This window comes from Oncorhynchus keta, chromosome 7, assembly GCF_023373465.1.
Source record: "Oncorhynchus keta strain PuntledgeMale-10-30-2019 chromosome 7, Oket_V2, whole genome shotgun sequence".
In the NCBI taxonomy this organism is placed as follows: domain Eukaryota; kingdom Metazoa; phylum Chordata; class Actinopteri; order Salmoniformes; family Salmonidae; genus Oncorhynchus; species Oncorhynchus keta.
Genome location: NC_068427.1, coordinates 46,091,195 through 46,112,586, shown reverse-complemented (window position 1 = coordinate 46,112,586; position 21,392 = coordinate 46,091,195). Strand labels below are relative to the sequence as shown.

Here is a 21,392-nt window from a genome sequence, read left to right as displayed (position 1 = left end):
CAAACCCCATTCAAATGCACTTAAATATTTTGTCTTGCCCATTCATCCTCTGAATGGCACACATACACAATCCATGTCTACAATTTTCTTAAGGCTTATAAATCCTCCTGTAACCTGCCTCCTCACCTTCATCTATACTGATTGAAGAGGATTTAATAAGTGACATCAATTAGAGATCATAGCTTTCCCCTGGATCCACCTGGTCAGTCTATGCCATGAAAAGAGCATGTGTCCGTAATGTTCAGTACACCCAGTCTGAAAACTTAACACAGTAGGTGATCATTTTCACTAATTATTTATGAAAGACAGTCTATATCGTAGATGGATGTCATTCGTGGCTTAAAAATGAAGCAGATATTACATTGTCTTTCTTTCCCTTTCTGACTAACTGTCTCCTCAGACTATCATTCATGAAGAAAACGGTGAAAAGAACAGACAGAAACATAACACAAAGAAAGAGGACCTCCTCAGTACATACTGTACAGGGCTTGTGACAGTCACCGTGGTCACCGTTATAACCAATCAAATGTTCTCCTTTTCCTCAGCTCCTGACGGCATATGTCTATGTGTGCTTTCTGCATGGAGGAGGAAGGGCGTTGCCTAGGCTACCACGAAAACTTGTTCTCAAACAACGCCTGTCTTGTTTCAGCAAGGAGCAACAACGTTTCATTGTGTTGTTGAGAATCCGTAAACGGTAACCGTGCCAGCCCTAAGTTCTAGAGTTCTGAGAACAATCCTCTATAACTCTTACAGCTAAAAAAAGACACACGGCACACATGAGGGAGATCAGAAATGAAGAGACTCCAGCCAGGTTGCATGCTTCAGTGTCACTCCTACAGAAAACCAGAAAGCAGTAGCTGTGCTTCATGGCACCAGAGATTAAACTGTGTATCATCCTCCTGGCAAAGAAAGGACCTCGGCAAAGACTAAAACACACACTCACACACACAGGACACTTTTGGGAGGAAGGGGAGAAGGTAAGGGTGAGGGATGTTTATTCTAATTCTGTACTTGGAGTGGAGTGGTGGGGGACAGTGAGCCATAAAGTCCATGGTGGCGCGTTTGGAGCGAATGGAGTTCTCGGGTTCGGAAAATAAGCGTAGCATATTGGCAGAGTGTCTCCACCTGAAATTCTCCTTCTGCCAGCAGCAGTAGTGGGTAGGTGGATGGAGAAGCTTAACAGGTGTACTTCTCATGTGTCTGTCTGTGAAAATACTGAAAACGATGCATGGAAAATCCTCAAATAAATCTGTGGCCTAAATCTGACCAACTAAATAGCTGCTGAAACTCGTATTGACCCCACCCAAATATATTTCTAGCCTAATTAGACTAACAGACTACCACTAACAGACTAACAGACTAACACTAACAGACTACCACTAACAGACTACCACTAACAGACTAACAGACTACCACTAACAGACTAATACTAACAGAAAAACAGACTAACACTAACAGACTAACAGACTACCACTAACAGACTAATACTAACAGAAAAACAGACTAACACTAACAGACTAATACTAACAGAAAAACAGACTAACAGACTACCACTAACAGACTAACAGACTACCACTAACAGACTAACAGAATAACAGACTACCACTAACAGACTAACACTAACAGAAAAACAGACTAACACTAACAGACTACCACTAACAGACTAATACTAACAGACTAACACGAACAGACTAACACGAACAGACTAACACTAACAGACTAACATCACTGCAGTAGCCATGTGCTACAGTCCTCAGGCATTGGCTCGACCCTCAGTAACTGATGTCAAGCAGATCTCAGCCTGCAGTGATTTTACCAATGATAAGTAAACATGACCATCTTTAAGTAATGGTCCATGACAGTGGCTGTAGTATGAGTCCACGGTACCTTGTCCAGAGAGTTGTTCTTATCGTTGCTCTTCTCATGAAGGCTGTTTCCAGAGTCAGTGCTGATTAGGGAGCCCCGGGAGTCAGTGTGGAGGACAGAGTTAACGTTGGGGGTAGAGGATGCATGAGGGGAGGCTGAAGAACATAGAAACGTCAGCATGGTTAAATATATGACCCTTGTGTCCCTCAATCACCACTGGACAACATGAGTTAAATCTCACATCGGTGCCAAAAGGACACTGAATCTCACCGGTGCCAGAGATGACTCCAAACAAATCTTTGTGCAAACTGTTGTCGAAAAAAGTACTGGACCTCGGAGGCGTAAACATCACGGTGTTGCCCAAGAGTGGATCATCTCTTCCATTCTGAAAGGAAAATGAACCATTAGTCAAGTCTTTACAGTTAGGGATTTGAAGTGTGGTCGTAGCCAGCCACTAGATGGCAGCCTTACGTTGTTGATTTGAGTTGTGGTCGTAGCCAGCCACTAGTTAGCAGCCTGACGCTGTTGATTTGAGTTGTGGTCGTAGCCAGCCACTAGTTAGCAGCCTGACGCTGTTGATTTGAGTTGTGGTCGTAGCCAGCCACTAGTTAGCAGCCTGACGCTGTTGATTTGAGTTGTGGTCGTAGCCAGCCACTAGTTAGCAGCCTTACGCTGTTGATTTGAGTTGTGGTCGTAGCCAGCCACTAGTTAGCAGCCTTACGTTGTTGATTTGAGTTGTGGTCGTAGCCAGCCACTAGTTAGCAGCCTGACGCTGTTGATTTGAGTTGTGGTCGTAGCCAGCCACTAGTTAGCAGCCTTACGTTGTTGATTTGAGTTGTGGTCGTAGCCAGCCACTAGTTAGCAGCCTGACGCTGTTGATTTGAGTTGTGGTCGTAGCCAGCCACTAGTTAGCAGCCTGACGCTGTTGATTTGAGTTGTGGTCGTAGCCAGCCACTAGTTAGCAGCCTTACGCTGTTGATTTGAGTTGTGGTCGTAGCCAGCCACTAGTTAGCAGCCTGACGCTGTTGATTTGAGTTGTGGTCGTAGCCAGCCACTAGTTAGCAGCCTTACGCTGTTGATTTGAGTTGTGGTCGTAGCCAGCCACTAGTTAGCAGCCTTACGTTGTTGATTTGAGTTGTGGTCGTAGCCAGCCACTAGTTAGCAGCCGTACGCTGTTGATTTGAGTTGTGGTCGTAGCCAGCCACTAGTTAGCAGCCTTACGCTGTTGATTTGAGTTGTGGTCGTAGCCAGCCACTAGTTAGCAGCCTTACGCTGTTAATTTGAGTTGTGGTCGTAGCCAGCCACTAGTTAGCAGCCTTACGTTGTTGATTTGAGTTGTGGTCGTAGCCAGCCACTAGTTAGCAGCCTTACGCTGTTAATTTGAGTTGTGGTCGTAGCCAGCCACTAGTTAGCAGCCTTACGTTGTTGATTTGAGTTGTGGTCGTAGCCAGCCACTAGTTAGCAGCCTTACGTTGTTGATTTGAGTTGTGGTCGTAGCCAGCCACTAGTTAGCAGCCTGACGCTGTTGATTTGAGTTGTGGTCGTAGCCAGCCACTAGTTAGCAGCCTGACGCTGTTGATTTGAGTTGTGGTCGTAGCCAGCCACTAGTTAGCAGCCTTACGCTGTTGATTTGAGTTGTGGTCGTAGCCAGCCACTAGTTAGCAGCCTTACGTTGTTGATTTGAGTTGTGGTCGTAGCCAGCCACTAGTTAGCAGCCTTACGTTGTTGATTTGAGTTGTGGTCGTAGCCAGCCACTAGTTAGCAGCCTTACGCTGTTGATTTGAGTTGTGGTCGTAGCCAGCCACTAGTTAGCAGCCTTACGCTGTTAATTTGAGTTGTGGTCGTAGCCAGCCACTAGTTAGCAGCCTTACGCTGTTGATTTGAGTTGTGGTCATAGCCAGCCACTAGTTAGCAGCCTTACGTTGTTGATTTGAGTTGTGGTCGTAGCCAGCCACTAGTTAGCAGCCTTACGCTGTTGATTTGAGTTGTGGTCGTAGCCAGCCACTAGTTAGCAGCCTTACGTTGTTGATTTGAGTTGTGGTCGTAGCCAGCCACTAGTTAGCAGCCTTACGTTGTTGATTTGAGTTGTGGTCGTAGCCAGCCACTAGTTAGCAGCCTTACGTTGTTGATAATGAGTTGTGGTCGTAGCCAGCCACTAGTTAGCAGCCTTACGTTGTTGATAATGAGTTGTGGTCGTAGCCAGCCACTAGTTAGCAGCCTTACGTTGTTGATTTGAGTTGTGGTCGTAGCCAGCCACTAGATGGCAGCCTTACGTTGTTGATTTGAGTTGTTGTCATAGCCAGCCACTAGTTAGCAGCCTTACGCTGTTAATTTGAGTTGTGGTCGTAGCCAGCCACTAGATGGCAGCCTTACGTTGTTGATTTGAGTTGTTGTCATAGCCAGCCACTAGATGGCAGCCTTACGTTGTTGATTTGAGTTGTTGTCATAGCCAGCCACTAGATGGCAGCCTTACGTTGTTGATTTGAGTTGTGGTCGTAGCCAGCCACTAGATGGCAGCCTTATGTTGTTGATTTGAGTTGTTGTCATAGCCAGCCACTAGATGGCAGCCTTACGTTGTTGATTTGAGTTGTGGTCGTAGCCAGCCACTAGTTAGCAGCCTTACGTTGTTGATAATGAGTTGTGGTCGTAGCCAGCCACTAGATGGCAGCCTTACGTTGTTGATTTGAGTTGTTGTCATAGCCAGCCACGAGATAGAAGCCTTACATTGTTGGAGTAGTTGATGGTGAATGGGGAAACTTCCTTCACGTTGAGCCTGTGGACGTTCTCCTGGAGTAGACCAAACAGGGGCAGGTAAAGGGTGGCCAACCTAGCCTGCTGGCTCTGAAATAGAGATAATCGGATTAAATCAACTTCCTTTACCCTTACGAGGAATTTCTAAATGACTAGAGAGGAAAGAGACAGGGATGACTGGGCTGCTTACCTTGGAAGTGTAGCGCTCGTCAAAGGTGTGCTTGACCATCAGGTTCTTGAGCACGTGGATGGATACCTGACGGATCTCTCGGAACTCCTGCAAGGCCCCGCCTACCTCCCGCAGCAACAGCCCAACCAGGAAGTGGTTCTTACAGAAGTCGTCTGTCAGCGAGTAGTCCAACTGGAGGTCTGAGCGGAGGACAAACAGGAGATGGACGTTAGAAAGACGATCTGAACAATCTGCTATGATGTAAACAACAACACAACCGCAGCACTGAGCTGATGTTTGAACTGAAGCACTGAGTTGATGTTTGAACTGAAGCACTGAGTTGATGTTTGAACTGAAGCACTGAGTTGATGTTTGAACTGAAGCACGGAACTGATGTTTGAACTGAAGCACTGAGTTGATGTTTGAACTGAAGCACTGAGTTGATGTTTGAACTGAAGCACGGAACTGATGTTTGAACTGAAGCACTGAGTTGATGTTTGAACTGAAGCACGGAACTGATGTTTGAACTGAAGCACTGAGTTGATGTTTGAACTGAAGCACTGAGTTGATGTTTGAACTGAAGCACTGAGTTGATGTTTGAACTGAAGCACTGAGTTGATGTTTGCCAGAGCCGACGTTTGACCTTAAACAGACTGGTTCCAACGCCTCAGAGACAAACCTACTGCTATAGTCACACATTCCAAAGAAATAACAACTATTTGAGGCCCAAACAATTCTCCCTCTCCCTCACCCTCTCCCTCCCTCACTCCCTAAATGATAGGTAGGGGTCTTTAAGGACAGTCAGTATAGGTCTATCAGGACAGTATAGGTAAGGGTCTATCAAGACAGTATAGGTCTATCAGAACAGTATAGGTAAGGGTCTATCAAGACAGTATAGGTCTATCAGAACAGTATAGGTAAGGGTCTATCAAGACAGTATAGGTCTATCAGAACAGTATATGTAAGAGTCTATCAGGACAGTATAGGTAGGGGTCTATCAGGACAGTATAGGTAAGGGTCTATCAGGACAGTATAGGTAGGGGTCTATAAGGACAGTATAGGTCTATCAGGACAGTATAGGTAGGGGTCTATAAGGACAGTATAGGTCTATCAGGACAGTATAGGTAGGGGTCTATAAGGACAGTATAGGTCTATCAGGACAGTATAGGTCTATCAGGACAGTATAGGTAGGGGTCTATAAGGACAGTATAGGTCTATCAGGACAGTATAGGTAGGGGTCTATAAGGACAGTATAGGTCTATCAGGACAGTATAGGTAAGGGTCTATCAGGACAGTATAGGTAGGGGTCTTTAAGGACAGTATAGGTCTATCAGGACATTATAGGTCTATCAGGACAGTATAGGTCTATCAGGACAGTATAGGTCTATCAGGACAGTATAGGTCTATCAGGACAGTATAGGTCTATCAGGACAGTATAGGTCTATCAGGACAGTATAGGTAAGGGTCTATCAGGACAGTATAGGTAGGGGTCTATAAGGACAGTATAGGTCTATCAGGACAGTATAGGTCTATCAGGACATTATAGGTCTATCAGGACAGTATAGGTAAGGGTCTATCAGGACAGTATAGGTAGGGGTCTATAAGGACAGTATAGGTCTATCAGGACAGTATAGGTAAGGGTCTATCAGGACAGTATAGGTAGGGGTCTATAAGGACAGTATAGGTCTATCAGGACAGTATAGGTAGGGGTCTATCAGGACAGTATAGGTAGGGGTCTATCAGGACAGTATAGGTAGTGTTCTATCAGGACAGTATAGGTAGGGTCTATCAGGACAGTATAGGTAGGGTCTATCAGGACAGTATAGGTAGTGTTCTATCAGGACAGTATAGGTCTATCAGGACAGTATAGGTAGTGTTCTATCAGGACAGTAGTGTTCTATCAGGACAGTATAGGTCTATCAGGACAGTATAGGTCTATCAGGACAGTATAGGTCTATCAGGACATTATAGGTCTATCAGGACAGTATAGGTCTATCAGGACATTATAGGTCTATCAGGACAGTATAGGTAAGGGTCTATCAGGACAGTATAGGTAGGGGTCTATAAGGACAGTATAGGTCTATCAGGACATTATAGGTCTATCAGGACATTATAGGTCTATCAGGACAGTATAGGTAAGGGTCTATCAGGACAGTATAGGTAGGGGTCTATAAGGACAGTATAGGTCTATCAGGACAGTATAGGTAGGGGTCTATCAGGACAGTATAGGTAGGGGTCTATCAGGACAGTATAGGTAAGGGTCTATCAGGACAGTATAGGTAGTGTTCTATCAGGACAGTATAGGTAGGGGTCTATCAGGACAGTATAGGTAGGGGTCTATCAGGACAGTATAGGTAGTGTTCTATCAGGACAGTATAGGTAGTGTTCTATCAGGACAGTATAGGTCTATCAGGACAGTATAGGTAGTGTTCTATCAGGACAGTATAGGTAGTGTTCTATCAGGACAGTATAGGTCTATCAGGACAGTATAGGTCTATCAGGACAGTATAGGTCTATCAGGACAGTATAGGTCTATCAGGACAGTATAGGTCTATCAGGACAGTATAGGTCTATCAGGACATTATAGGTCTATCAGGACAGTATAGGTAAGGGTCTATCAGGACAGTATAGGTAGGGGTCTATAAGGACAGTATAGGTCTATCAGGACAGTATAGGTCTATCAGGACATTATAGGTCTATCAGGACAGTATAGGTAAGGGTCTATCAGGACAGTATAGGTAGGGGTCTATAAGGACAGTATAGGTCTATCAGGACAGTATAGGTAAGGGTCTATCAGGACAGTATAGGTAGGGGTCTATAAGGACAGTATAGGTCTATCAGGACAGTATAGGTAGGGGTCTATCAGGACAGTATAGGTAGGGGTCTATCAGGACAGTATAGGTAAGGGTCTATCAGGACAGTATAGGTAGTGTTCTATCAGGACAGTATAGGTAGGGGTCTATCAGGACAGTATAGGTAGTGTTCTATCAGGACAGTATAGGTCTATCAGGACAGTATAGGTAGTGTTCTATCAGGACAGTATAGGTAGTGTTCTATCAGGACAGTAGTGTTCTATCAGGACAGTATAGGTCTATCAGGACAGTATAGGTCTATCAGGACAGTATAGGTCTATCAGGACAGTATAGGTCTATCAGGACATTATAGGTCTATCAGGACAGTATAGGTCTATCAGGACATTATAGGTCTATCAGGACAGTATAGGTAAGGGTCTATCAGGACAGTATAGGTAGGGGTCTATAAGGACAGTATAGGTCTATCAGGACATTATAGGTCTATCAGGACAGTATAGGTCTATCAGGACAGTATAGGTAGGGGTCTATAAGGACAGTATAGGTCTATCAGGACAGTATAGGTAAGGGTCTATCAGGACAGTATAGGTAGGGGTCTATAAGGACAGTATAGGTCTATCAGAACAGTATACGTAGTGTTCTATCAGGACAGTATAGGTAGTGTTCTATCAGGACAGTATAGGTAGTGTTCTATCAGGACAGTATAGGTAGTGTTCTATCAGAACAGTATAGGTCTATCAGAACAGTATAGGTAGTGTTCTATCAGGACAGTATAGGTAGTGTTCTATCAGGACAGTATAGGTAGTGTTCTATCAGGACAGTATAGGTAGGGTCTATCAGGACAGTATAGGTAGTGTTCTATCAGAACAGTATAGGTAGTGGTCTATCAGGACAGTATAGGTAGTGTTCTATCAGGACAGTATAGGTCTATCAGAACAGTATAGGTAGTGTTCTATCAGGACAGTATAGGTAGTGTTCTATCAGGACAGTATAGGTAGTGTTCTATCAGGACAGTATAGGTAGTGTTCTATCAGGACAGTATAGGTAGGGTCTATCAGGACAGTATAGGTAGTGTTCTATCAGGACAGTATAGGTAGGGGTCTATCAGGACAGTATAGGTAGGGGTCTATCAGGACAGTATAGGTAGTGTCTATCAGGACAGTATAGGTAGGGTCTATCAGGACAGTATAGGTAGTGTTCTATCAGGACAGTATAGGTAGTGTTCTATCAGGACAGTATAGGTAGTGTTCTATCAGGACAGTATAGGTCTATCAGGACAGTATAGGTAGTGATGATCAGGACAGTATAGGTAGTGTTCTATCAGGACAGTATAGGTAGTGTTCTATCAGGACAGTATAGGTCTATCAGGACAGTATAGGTAGTGTTCTATCAGGACAGTATAGGTAGTGTTCTATCAGGACAGTATAGGTCTATCAGAACAGTATAGGTAGTGTTCTATCAGGACAGTATAGGTAGTGTTCTATCAGGACAGTATAGGTAGTGTTCTATCAGGACAGTATAGGTAGTGTTCTATCAGGACAGTATAGGTAGGGGTCTATCAGGACAGTATAGGTAGGGGTCTATCAGGACAGTATAGGTAGGGGTCTATCAGGACAGTATAGGTAGTGTTCTATCAGGACAGTATAGGTAGTGTTCTATCAGGACAGTATCGGTAGGGGTCTATCAGGACAGTATAGGTAGTGTTCTATCAGGACAGTATAGGTAGTGTTCTATCAGGACAGTATAGGTAGTGTTCTATCAGGACAGTATAGGTAGTGTTCTATCAGGACAGTATAGGTAGTGTTCTATCAGGACAGTATAGGTAGTGTTCTATCAGGACAGTATAGGTAGTGTTCTATCAGGACAGTATAGGTAGTGTTCTATCAGGACAGTATAGGTAGTGTTCTATCAGGACAGTATAGGTAGGGTCTATCAGGACAGTATAGGTAGGGGTCTATCAGGACAGTATAGGTAGTGTTCTATCAGGACAGTATAGGTAGGGGTCTATCAGGACAGTATAGGTAGTGTTCTATCAGGACAGTATAGGTAGTGTTCTATCAGGACAGTATAGGTAGTGTTCTATCAGGACAGTATAGGTCTATCAGACAGTATAGGTAGTGATCGATCAGGACAGTATAGGTAGTGTTCTATCAGGACAGTATAGGTCTATCAGGACAGTATAGGTCTATCAGGACAGTATAGGTAGTGATCGATCAGGACAGTATAGGTAGTGATCTATCAGGACAGTATAGGTAGTGTTCTATCAGGACAGTATAGGTCTATCAGGACAGTATAGGTCTATCAGGACAGTATAGGTCTATCAGGACAGTATAGGTCTATCAGGACAGTATAGGTCTATCAGGACAGTATAGGTAGTGTTCTATCAGGACAGTATAGGTAGTGTTCTATCAGGACAGTATAGGTAGTGTTCTATCAGGACAGTATAGGTAGTGTTCTATCAGGACAGTATAGGTAGTGTTCTATCAGGACAGTATAGGTAGTGTTCTATCAGGACAGTATAGGTAGTGTTCTATCAGGACAGTATAGGTCTATCAGGACAGTATAGGTAGTGTTCTATCAGGACAGTATAGGTAGTGTTCTATCAGGACAGTATAGGTCTATCAGAACAGTATAGGTCTATCAGAACAGTATAGGTAGTGTTCTATCAGGACAGTATAGGTAGTGTTCTATCAGGACAGTATAGGTAGTGTTCTATCAGGACAGTATAGGTAGTGTTCTATCAGGACAGTATAGGTAGGGGTCTATCAGGACAGTATAGGTAGTGTTCTATCAGGACAGTATAGGTAGGGGTCTATCAGGACAGTATAGGTAGGGGTCTATCAGGACAGTATAGGTAGTGTTCTATCAGGACAGTATAGGTAGGGGTCTATCAGGACAGTATAGGTAGTGTTCTATCAGGACAGTATAGGTAGTGTTCTATCAGGACAGTATAGGTAGTGTTCTATCAGGACAGTATAGGTAGTGTTCTATCAGGACAGTATAGGTAGTGTTCTATCAGGACAGTATAGGTAGGTTCTATCAGGACAGTATAGGTCTATCAGGACAGTATAGGTCTATCAGGACAGTATAGGTAGTGTTCTATCAGGACAGTATAGGTAGTGTTCTATCAGGACAGTATAGGACTATCAGAACAGTATAGGTAGTGTTCTATCAGGACAGTATAGGTAGTGTTCTATCAGGACAGTATAGGTAGTGTTCTATCAGGACAGTATAGGTAGGGGTCTATCAGGACAGTATAGGTAGGGGTCTATCAGGACAGTATAGGTAGGGGTCTATCAGGACAGTATAGGTAAGGGTCTATCAGGACAGTATAGGTAGGGGTCTATCAGGACAGTATAGGTAGGGGTCTATCAGGACAGTATAGGTAGTGTTCTATCAGGACAGTATAGGTAGTGTTCTATCAGGACAGTATAGGTAGGGTCTATCAGGACAGTATAGGTAGGGGTCTATCAGGACAGTATAGGTAGTGTTCTATCAGGACAGTATAGGTAGTGTTCTATCAGGACAGTATAGGTCTATCAGAACAGTATAGGTAGTGTTCTATCAGGACAGTATAGGTAGTGTTCTATCAGGACAGTATAGGTAGTGTTCTATCAGGACAGTATAGGTAGGGGTCTATCAGGACAGTATAGGTAGGGGTCTATCAGGACAGTATAGGTAGTGTTCTATCAGGACAGTATAGGTAGGGGTCTATCAGGACAGTATAGGTAGGGGTCTATCAGGACAGTATAGGTAAGGGTCTATCAGGACAGTATAGGTAGGGGTCTATCAGGACAGTATAGGTAGGGGTCTATCAGGACAGTATAGGTAGTGGTCTATCAGGACAGTATAGGTAGGGGTCTATCAGGACAGTATAGGTAGTGTTCTATCAGGACAGTATAGGTAGGGGTCTATCAGGACAGTATAGGTAGTGTTCTATCAGGACAGTATAGGTAGTGTTCTATCAGGACAGTATAGGTAGGGGTCTATCAGGACAGTATAGGTAGTGTTCTATCAGGACAGTATAGGTAGTGTTCTATCAGGACAGTATAGGTAGTGTTCTATCAGGACAGTATAGGTAGGGGTCTATCTGGACAGTATAGGTAGTGTTCTATCAGGACAGTATAGGTAGGGGTCTATCAGGACAGTATAGGTAGTGTTCTATCAGGACAGTATAGGTCTATCAGGACAGTATAGGTCTATCAGGACAGTATAGGTCTATCAGGACAGTATAGGTCTATCAGGACAGTATAGGTAGTGTTCTATCAGGACAGTATAGGTAGTGTTCTATCAGGACAGTATAGGTAGGGGTCTATCAGGACAGTATAGGTAGTGTTCTATCAGGACAGTATAGGTAGTGTTCTATCAGGACAGTATAGGTAGTGTTCTATCAGGACAGTATAGGTAGTGTTCTATCAGGACAGTATAGGTAGTGTTCTATCAGGACAGTATAGGTCTATCAGGACAGTATAGGTAGTGTTCTATCAGGACAGTATAGGTAGTGTTCTATCAGGACAGTATAGGTCTATCAGAACAGTATAGGTCTATCAGAACAGTATAGGTAGTGTTCTATCAGGACAGTATAGGTAGTGTTCTATCAGGACAGTATAGGTAGTGTTCTATCAGGACAGTATAGGTAGTGTTCTATCAGGACAGTATAGGTAGGGGTCTATCAGGACAGTATAGGTAGTGTTCTATCAGGACAGTATAGGTAGGGGTCTATCAGGACAGTATAGGTAGGGGTCTATCAGGACAGTATAGGTAGTGTTCTATCAGGACAGTATAGGTAGGGGTCTATCAGGACAGTATAGGTAGTGTTCTATCAGGACAGTATAGGTAGTGTTCTATCAGGACAGTATAGGTAGTGTTCTATCAGGACAGTATAGGTAGTGTTCTATCAGGACAGTATAGGTAGTGTTCTATCAGGACAGTATAGGTAGTGTTCTATCAGGACAGTATAGGTAGTGTTCTATCAGGACAGTATAGGTCTATCAGGACAGTATAGGTAGTGTTCTATCAGGACAGTATAGGTAGTGTTCTATCAGGACAGTATAGGTCTATCAGAACAGTATAGGTAGTGTTCTATCAGGACAGTATAGGTAGTGTTCTATCAGGACAGTATAGGTAGTGTTCTATCAGGACAGTATAGGTAGGGGTCTATCAGGACAGTATAGGTAGGGGTCTATCAGGACAGTATAGGTAGGGGTCTATCAGGACAGTATAGGTAAGGGTCTATCAGGACAGTATAGGTAGGGGTCTATCAGGACAGTATAGGTAGGGGTCTATCAGGACAGTATAGGTAGTGTTCTATCAGGACAGTATAGGTAGTGTTCTATCAGGACAGTATAGGTAGGGGTCTATCAGGACAGTATAGGTAGGGTCTATCAGGACAGTATAGGTAGTGTTCTATCAGGACAGTATAGGTAGTGTTCTATCAGGACAGTATAGGTAGGGGTCTATCAGGACAGTATAGGTAGTGTTCTATCAGGACAGTATAGGTAGTGTTCTATCAGGACAGTATAGGTAGTGTTCTATCAGGACAGTATAGGTAGGGGTCTATCAGGACAGTATAGGTAGGGGTCTATCAGGACAGTATAGGTAGTGTTCTATCAGGACAGTATAGGTAGGGGTCTATCAGGACAGTATAGGTAGGGGTCTATCAGGACAGTATAGGTAAGGGTCTATCAGGACAGTATAGGTAGGGTCTATCAGGACAGTATAGGTAGGGGTCTATCAGGACAGTATAGGTAGGGGTCTATCAGGACAGTATAGGTAGGGTTCTATCAGGACAGTATAGGTAGGGGTCTATCAGGACAGTATAGGTAGTGTTCTATCAGGACAGTATAGGTAGGGGTCTATCAGGACAGTATAGGTAGTGTTCTATCAGGACAGTATAGGTAGTGTTCTATCAGGACAGTATAGGTAGGGGTCTATCAGGACAGTATAGGTAGTGTTCTATCAGGACAGTATAGGTAGTGTTCTATCAGGACAGTATAGGTAGTGTTCTATCAGGACAGTATAGGTAGGGTCTATCTGGACAGTATAGGTAGTGTTCTATCAGGACAGTATAGGTAGGGGTCTATCAGGACAGTATAGGTAGGGGTCAATCAGGACAGTATAGGTCTATCAGGACAGTATAGGTAGTGTTCTATCAGGACAGTATAGGTAGTGTTCTATCAGGACAGTATAGGTAGTGTTCTATCAGGACAGTATAGGTCTATCAGGACAGTATAGGTCTATCAGGACAGTATAGGTCTATCAGGACAGTATAGGTCTATCAGGACAGTATAGGTAGGGGTCTATCAGGACAGTATAGGTAGTGTTCTATCAGGACAGTATAGGTAGTGTTCTATCAGGACAGTATCGGTAGGGGTCTATCAGGACAGTATAGGTAGTGTTCTATCAGGACAGTATAGGTAGGGGTCTGTCAGAACTTTGACAGCATATAGTGCAATAGGAAAGAATTCACACCCCTTGACCTTTTCCACATTTTGTTACAGTCTTATTCTGAAATGCATCAAATGAAAGATTTCCTCAGTAATCTACACACAATACCCCATAATGACAACCTGGGACTGAATACTTTCTGAATGCACGGTAGGTAGTGTGCTTGAGTTTGATGAGATGGAAAAGCAATTTAAAACACTCTGAACACTACAACCACTGTGATTATTGTTATCTGACCCTGCTGGTCATCTATGAACATTTGAACATCTTGGCCATGTTCTGTTATAATCTCCACCCGGCACAGCCAGAAGAGGACTGGCCACCCCACATAGCCTGGTTCCTCTCTAGGCTTCTTCCTAGGTTCCTGCCTTTCTGGGGTGTTATTCCTAGACACCGTGCTTCTACATCTGCATTGCTTACTGTTTGGGGTTTTAGGCTGGGTTTTCTGAACAGCACTCTGTGACATCGGCTGATGCAAAAGGGGCTTTATAAATACATTTGATTGATTGATTGAACACAAAATGGACAGGATCCTTAAACTTTGGCAGACAGCTTTCCCAACATCATATTACTGTATAAAAGCATTGTGGTTTTAGGTTAGTACAATAGAAGTATCCCATACAGCCCTGGTATACCTTCATACTGTATATTGTATTTTGCTCACCTTGAAATCTCTGTATCCTCCCATTTCCAAAAGGCATGGGCAGATTCAAGGGGATGTAGTGCTCGTGGTTGCATATGACACGCAGGAACTCAAACTTGAACTCAAACAGAGTCTGAAAACAAGACACATGTACATAAGTGTTACTCCTAAGGTATAGTGGTGGAAATATGGATGGTATTGTAATAACTCAACATAATCATATCATCATGAGAACTACCCTGGGGTCTCCAGGCACAAAGCAGTGGATGTAGTGGTTGATCTGCTTGAAGACAAAGCCTCTGTCCATGAGGGTCAAACAGCGCTGTGGACACAGGAAGAAAATGATTATTTCAGTAGAGTACAAGGATGACCATGTTTGCCCGTCTAGCCAATCTGACCTTGATGAAGACAGCCAGGCTGTGGTTGGCGTTGCGGGCTGCGTCCAAGTTGTCCTTGTACTTCTGGGTGATGTGGGGCATCATCATGTTGACCAGGGTCTCCACCGTGTGGTGGAAACCGGCCGAGAAACGCTGGTTCCTGGACACCTGAGAAATAGAGACAAGTTGTTACTGTCAGCGCTGTTACTGTCACAGCTGTTACTGTCAGAGTTGTTACTATCAGAGTTGTTACTGTCACAGCTACTACTGTCAGAGTTGTTACTGTTGTTACTGTCAGAGCTGTTACTGTCACAGCTGTTACTGTCACAGCTGTTACTGTTGTTACTGTCACAGCTGTTACTGTTGTTACTGTCACAGCTGTTACTGTAACAGCTGTTACTATCAGAGTTGTTACTGTTGTTACAGTCACAGCTGTTACTGTCAGAGTTGTTACTGTTGTTACAGTCAGAGCTGTTACTGTCACAGCTGTTACTGTCACAGCTGTTACTATCAGAGTTGTTACTGTTGTTACATTCACATCTGTTACTGTTGTTACTGTCACAGCTGTTACTGTCAGAGTTGTTACTGTTGTTACAGTCAGAGCTGTTACGGTCACAGCTGTTACTGTCACAGCTGTCACTGTGAGATTGATTTTGCGTTAGGATTCCAGAAGTGCCCAGAGGAAAACATACTAAAAAGTACTATGCAACACCCCAATTTGGTCCTCGAGGAGCTACACACTTCCAACAACACATTGCTGTTTTGTTTCTGACCCCACAACAGCTGTTCCTAGAGGGAGGCCATCCCAGGTTGTGTTTCTGACCCCACCACAGCTATTCCTAGAGGGAGGCCATCCCAGGTTGTGTTTCTGACCCCACCACAGCTGTTCCCAGAGAGAGGCCATCCCAGGTTGTGTTTCTGACCCCACAACAGCTGTTCCCAGAGAGAGGCCATTCCAGGTTGTGTTTCTGACCCCACCACAGCTGTTCCCAGAGAGAGGCCATCCCAGGTTGTGTTTCTGACCCCACCACAGCTGTTCCCAGAGAGAGGCCATCCCAGGTTGTGTTTCTGACCCCACCCAGCACCACAGCCCCACCACAGCTGTTCCCAGAGAGGCCATCCCAGGTTGTGTTTCTGACCCCACCACAGCTGTTCCCAGAGAGGCCATCCCAGGTTGTGTTTCTGACCCCACCACAGCTGTTCCCAGAGAGAGGCCATTCCAGGTTGTGTTTCTGACCCCACCACAGCTGTTCCCAGAGAGAGGCCATTCCAGGTTGTGTTTCTGACCCCACCACAGCTGTTCCCAGAGAGAGGCCATCCCAGGTTGTGTTTCTGACCCCACCACAGCTGTTCCCAGAGAGAGGCCATCCCAGGTTGTGTTTCTGACCCCACCACAGCTGTTCCCAGAGAGAGGCCATCCCAGGTTGTGTTTCTGACCCCACCACAGCTGTTCCCAGAGAAAGGCCATCCCAGGTTGTGTTTCTGACCCCACCACAGCTGTTCCCAGAGAGAGGCCATCCCAGGTTGTGTTTCTGACCCCACCACAGCTGTTCCCAGAGAGGCCATTCCAGGTTGTTTCTGACCCCACCACAGCTGTTTCTAGAGGGAGGCCATCCCAGGTTGTGTTTCTGACCCCACCACAGCTGTTCCCAGAGAGAGGCCATTCCAGGTTGTTTCTGACCCCACCACAGCTGTTTCTAGAGGGAGGCCATCCCAGGTTGTGTTTCTGACCCCACAACAGCTGTTCCCAGAGAGAGGCCATTCCAGGTTGTGTTTCTGACCCAACCACAGCTGTTCCCAGAGAGAGGCCATCCCAGGTTGTGTTTCTGACCCCACCACAGCTGTTCCCAGAGAGAGGCCATCCCAGGTTGTGTTTCTGACCCCACCACAGCTGTTCCCAGAGAGAGGCCATCCAAATCAAATCAAATTTTATTTGTCACATACACATGGTTAGCAGATGTTAATGCGAGTGTAGCGAAATGCTTGTGCTTCTAGTTCCGACAATGCAGTGATAACCAACAAGTAATCAAACTAACAATTCCAAAACTACTGTCTTATACACAGTGTAAGGGGATAAAGAATATGTACATAAGGATATATGAATGAGTGATGGTACAGAGCAGCATACAGTAGATGGTATCGAGTACAGTATATACATATGAGATGAGTATGTAGACAAAGTAAACAAAGTGGCATAGTTAAAGTGGCTAGTGATACATGTATTACATAAGGATGCAGTCGATGATGTAGAGTACAGTATATACGTATGCATATGAGATGAATAATGTAGGGTAAGTAACATTATATAAGGTAGCATTGTTTAAAGTGGCTAGTGATATATTTACATAATTTCCCATCAATTCCCATTATTAAAGTGGCTGGAGTTGGGTCAGTGTCAATGACAGTGTGTTGGCAGCAGCCACTCAATGTTAGTGGTGGCTGTTTAACAGTCTGATGGCCTTGAGATAGAAGCTGTTTTTCAGTCTCTCGGTCCCAGCTTTGATGCACCTGTACTGACCTCGCCTTCTGGATGATAGCGGGGTGAACAGGCAGTGGTTCGGGAGGTTGATGTCCTTGATGATCTTTATGGCCTTCCTGTAACATCGGGTGGTGTAGGTGTCCTGGAGGGCAGGTAGTTTGCCCCCGGTGATGCGTTGTGCAGACCTCACTACCCTCTGGAGAGCCTTACGGTTGAGGGCGGAGCAGTTGCCGTACCAGGCGGTGATACAGCCCGCCAGGATGCTCTCGATTGTGCATCTGTATAAGTTTGTGAGTGCTTTGGTGACAAGCCGCATTTCTTCAGCCTCCTGAGGTTGAAGAGGCACTGCTGCGCCTTCTTCACGACGCTGTCAGTGTGAGTGGACCAATTCAGTTTGTCTGTGATGTGTATGCAGAGGAACTTAAAATGTGCTACCCTCTCCACTACTGTTCCATCGATGTGGATAGGGGTGTTCCCTCTGCTGTTTCCTGAAGTCCACAATCATCTCCTTAGTTTTGTTGACGTTGAGTGTGAGGTTATTTTCCTGACACCACACTCCGAGGGCCCTCACCTCCTCCCTGTAGGCCGTCTCGTCGTTTTGGTAATCAAGCCTACCACTGTTGTGTCGTCCGCAAACTTGATGATTGAGTTGGAGGCGTGCGTGGCCACGCAGTTGTGGGTGAACAGGGAGTACAGGAGAGGGCTCAGAACGCACCCTTGTGGGGCCCCGTGTTGAGGATCAGCGGGGAGGAGATGGTGTTGCCTACCCTCACCACCTGGGGGCGGCCCGTCAGGAAGTCCAGTACCCAGTTGCACAGGGCGGGGTCGAGACCCAGGGTCTCGAGCTTGATGACAAGCTTGGAGGGTACTATGGTGTTGAATGCCGAGCTGTAGTCGATGAACAGCATTCTCACATAGGTATTCCTCTTGTCCAGGTGGGTTAGGGCAGTGTGCAGTGTGGTTGAGATTGCGTCGTCTGTGGACCTATTTGGCGGTAAGCAAATTGGAGTGGGTCTAGGGTGTCAGGTAGGGTGGAGGTGATATGGTCCTTGACTAGTCTCTCAAAGCACTTCATGATGACGGAAGTGAGTGCTACGGGGCGGTAGTCGTTTAGCTCAGTTACCTTAGCTTTCTTGGGAACAGGAACAATGGTGGCCCTCTTGAAGCATGTGGGAACAGCAGACTGGTATAGGGATTGATTGAATATGTCCGTAAACACACCGGCCAGCTGGTCTGCGCATGCTCTGAGGGCGCGGCTGGGGATGCCGTCTGGGCCTGCAGCCTTGCGAGGGTTAACACATTTAAATGTCTTACTCACCTCGGCTGCAGTGAAGGAGAGACCGCATGTTTTTGTTGCAGGCCGTGCCAGTGGCACTGTATTGTCCTCAAAGCGGGCAAAAAAGTTATTTAGTCTGCCTGGGAGCAAGACATCCTGGTCCGTGACTGGGCTGGGTTTCTTCTTGTAGTCCGTGATTGACTGTAGACCCTGCCACATGCCTCTTGTGTCTGAGCCGTTGAATTGAGATTCCACTTTGTCTCTGTACTGACGCTTAGCTTGTTTAATAGCCTTGCGGAGGGAATAGCTGCAATACGAAACATGTCCCAGTCCACGTGATGGAAGCAGTCTTGGAGTGTGGAGTCAGCTTGGTCTGACCAGCGTTGGACAGACCTCAGCGTGGGAGCCTCTTGTTTGAGTTTCTGCCTGTAGGCAGGGATCAACAAAATGGAGTCGTGGTCAGCTTTTCCGAAAGGGGGGCGGGGCAGGGCCTTATATGCGTCGCGGAAGTTAGAGTAACAATGATCCAAGGTTTTACCACCCCTGGTTGCGCAATCGATTTGCTGATAAAATTTAGGGAGTCTTGTTTTCAGATTAGCTTTGTTAAAATCCCCAGCTACAATGAATGCAGCCTCCGGATAAATGGTTTCCAGTTTGCAAAGAGTTAAATAAAGTTCGTTCAGAGCCATCGATGTGTCTGCTTGGGGGGGGGATATATACGGCTGTGATTATAATCGAAGAGAATTCTCTTGGAAGATAATGCGGTCTACATTTGATTGTGAGGAATTCTAAATCAGGTGAACAGAAGGATTTGAGTTCCTGTATGTTTCCTTCATCACACCGTGTCTCGTTAGTCATGAGGCATACGCCCCCGCCACTCTTCTTACCAGAAAGATGTTTGTTTCTGTCGGCGCGATGCGTGGAGAAACCCGTTGGCTGCACCGCATCGGATAGCGTCTTCCCAGTAAGCCATGTTTCCGTGAAGCAGAGAACGTTGCAGTCTCTGATGTCCCTCTGGAATGCTACCCTTGCTCGGATTTCATCAACCTTGTTGTCAAGAGACTGGACATTGGCAAGAAGAATGCTGGGGAGTGGTGCGCGATGTGCCCTTGTTCGGAGTCTGACCAGAAGACCGCTACGTTTCCTCTTTTTCGGAGTCGTTTTCTTGGGTCGCTGCATGCGATCCATTCCGTTGTCCTGTTTGTAAGGCAGAACACAGGATCCGCGTCGCGGAAAACATATTCTTGGTCGTACTGATGGTGAGTTGACGCTGATCTTATATTCAGTAGTTCTTCTCGACTGTATGTAATGAAACCTAAGATGACCTGGGGTACTAATGTAAGAAATAACACGTAAAAAAACAAAAAACTGCATAGTTTCCTAGGAACGCGAAGCGAGGCGGCCATCTCTGTCGGCGCCGGATGTTTAACATATCCCAGGTTGTGTGTCTGACCCCACCACAGCTATTCCTAGAGGGAGGCCATCCCAGGTTGTGTTTCTGACCCCACCACAGCTATTCCTAGAGGGAGGCCATCCCAGGTTGTGTTACTGACCCCACCACTGCTATTCCTAGAGGGAGGCCATCCCAGGTTGTGTTTCTGACCCCACCACAGCTGTTCCCAGAGAGAGAGGCCATCCCAGGTTGTGTTTCCACCACAGCTATTCCTAGAGGGAGGCCATCCCAGGTTGTGTTTCTGACCCCACCACAGCTATTCCTAGAGGGAGGCCATCCCAGGTTGTGTTTCTGACCCCACCACAGCTATTCCTAGAGGGAGGCCATCCCAGGTTGTGATTCTGACCCGACCACAGCTATTCCTAGAAGGGAGGCCATCCCAGGTTGTGATTCTTACCCCACCACAGCTATTCCTAGAGGGAGGCCATCCCAGGTTGTGTTTCTGACCCCACCACAGCTGTTCCCAGAGAGAGAGGCCATCCCAGTTTGTGTTTCCACCACAGCTGTTTCTAGAGGGAGGCCATCCCAGGTTGTGTTTCTGACCCCACCACAGCTATTCCTAGAGGGAGGCCATCCCAGGTTGTGTTTCTGACCCCACCACAGCTGTTTCTAGAGGGAGGCCATCCCAGGTTGTGTTTCTGACCCCACCACAGCTGTTCCCAGAGGGAGGCCATCCCAGGTTTTTTTTCCGACCCCACCACAGCTATTCCTAGAGGGAGGCCATCCCAGGTTGTGTTTCTGACCCCACCACAGCTGTTCCCAGAGAGAGGCCATCCCAGGTTGTGTTTCCACCACAGCTATTCCTAGAGGGAGGCCATCCCAGGTTGTGTTTCTGACCCCACCACAGCTATTCCTAGAGGGAGGCCATCCCAGGTTGTGTTTCTGACCCCACCACAGCTATTCCTAGAGGGAGGCCATCCCAGGTTGTGTTTCTGACCCCACCACAGCTGTTCCCAGAGGGAGGCCATCCCAGGTTGTGTTTCCGACCCCACCACAGCTATTCCTAGAGGGAGGCCATCCCAGGTTGTGTTTCTGACCCCACCACAGCTGTTCCCAGAGAGAGGCCATCCCAGGTTGTGTTTCTGACCCCACCACAGCTATTCCTAGAGGGACGCCATCCC

The 21,392-nt window shown here is 45.9% G+C and overlaps 1 protein-coding gene across 14 annotated transcripts in view; it reads right to left on the bottom strand.

Moving 5' to 3' along the window:
* LOC118386441 (dedicator of cytokinesis protein 9-like) overlaps positions 1-21,392 on the bottom strand; it is a 195,835-nt gene that overhangs the window by 30,135 nt on the left and 144,308 nt on the right. For all 14 annotated transcript variants that reach the window (XR_008140215.1, XM_052523007.1, XM_052523015.1 and 11 more), the window contains exons 28-34: positions 15,085-15,231; positions 14,925-15,008; positions 14,708-14,819; positions 4,808-4,986; positions 4,591-4,707; positions 2,137-2,251; positions 1,888-2,021 (exon numbers count right to left, since the gene is read on the bottom strand). Coding sequence is in view for 13 of the 14 variants with exons in the window: in XM_052523007.1 (XP_052378967.1) it covers positions 1,888-2,021; positions 2,137-2,251; positions 4,591-4,707; positions 4,808-4,986; positions 14,708-14,819; positions 14,925-15,008; positions 15,085-15,231 (888 nt within the window). In the remaining variant the exon portion in view is untranslated. The remainder of the gene's footprint in view (positions 1-1,887; positions 2,022-2,136; positions 2,252-4,590; positions 4,708-4,807; positions 4,987-14,707; positions 14,820-14,924; positions 15,009-15,084; positions 15,232-21,392) is intronic.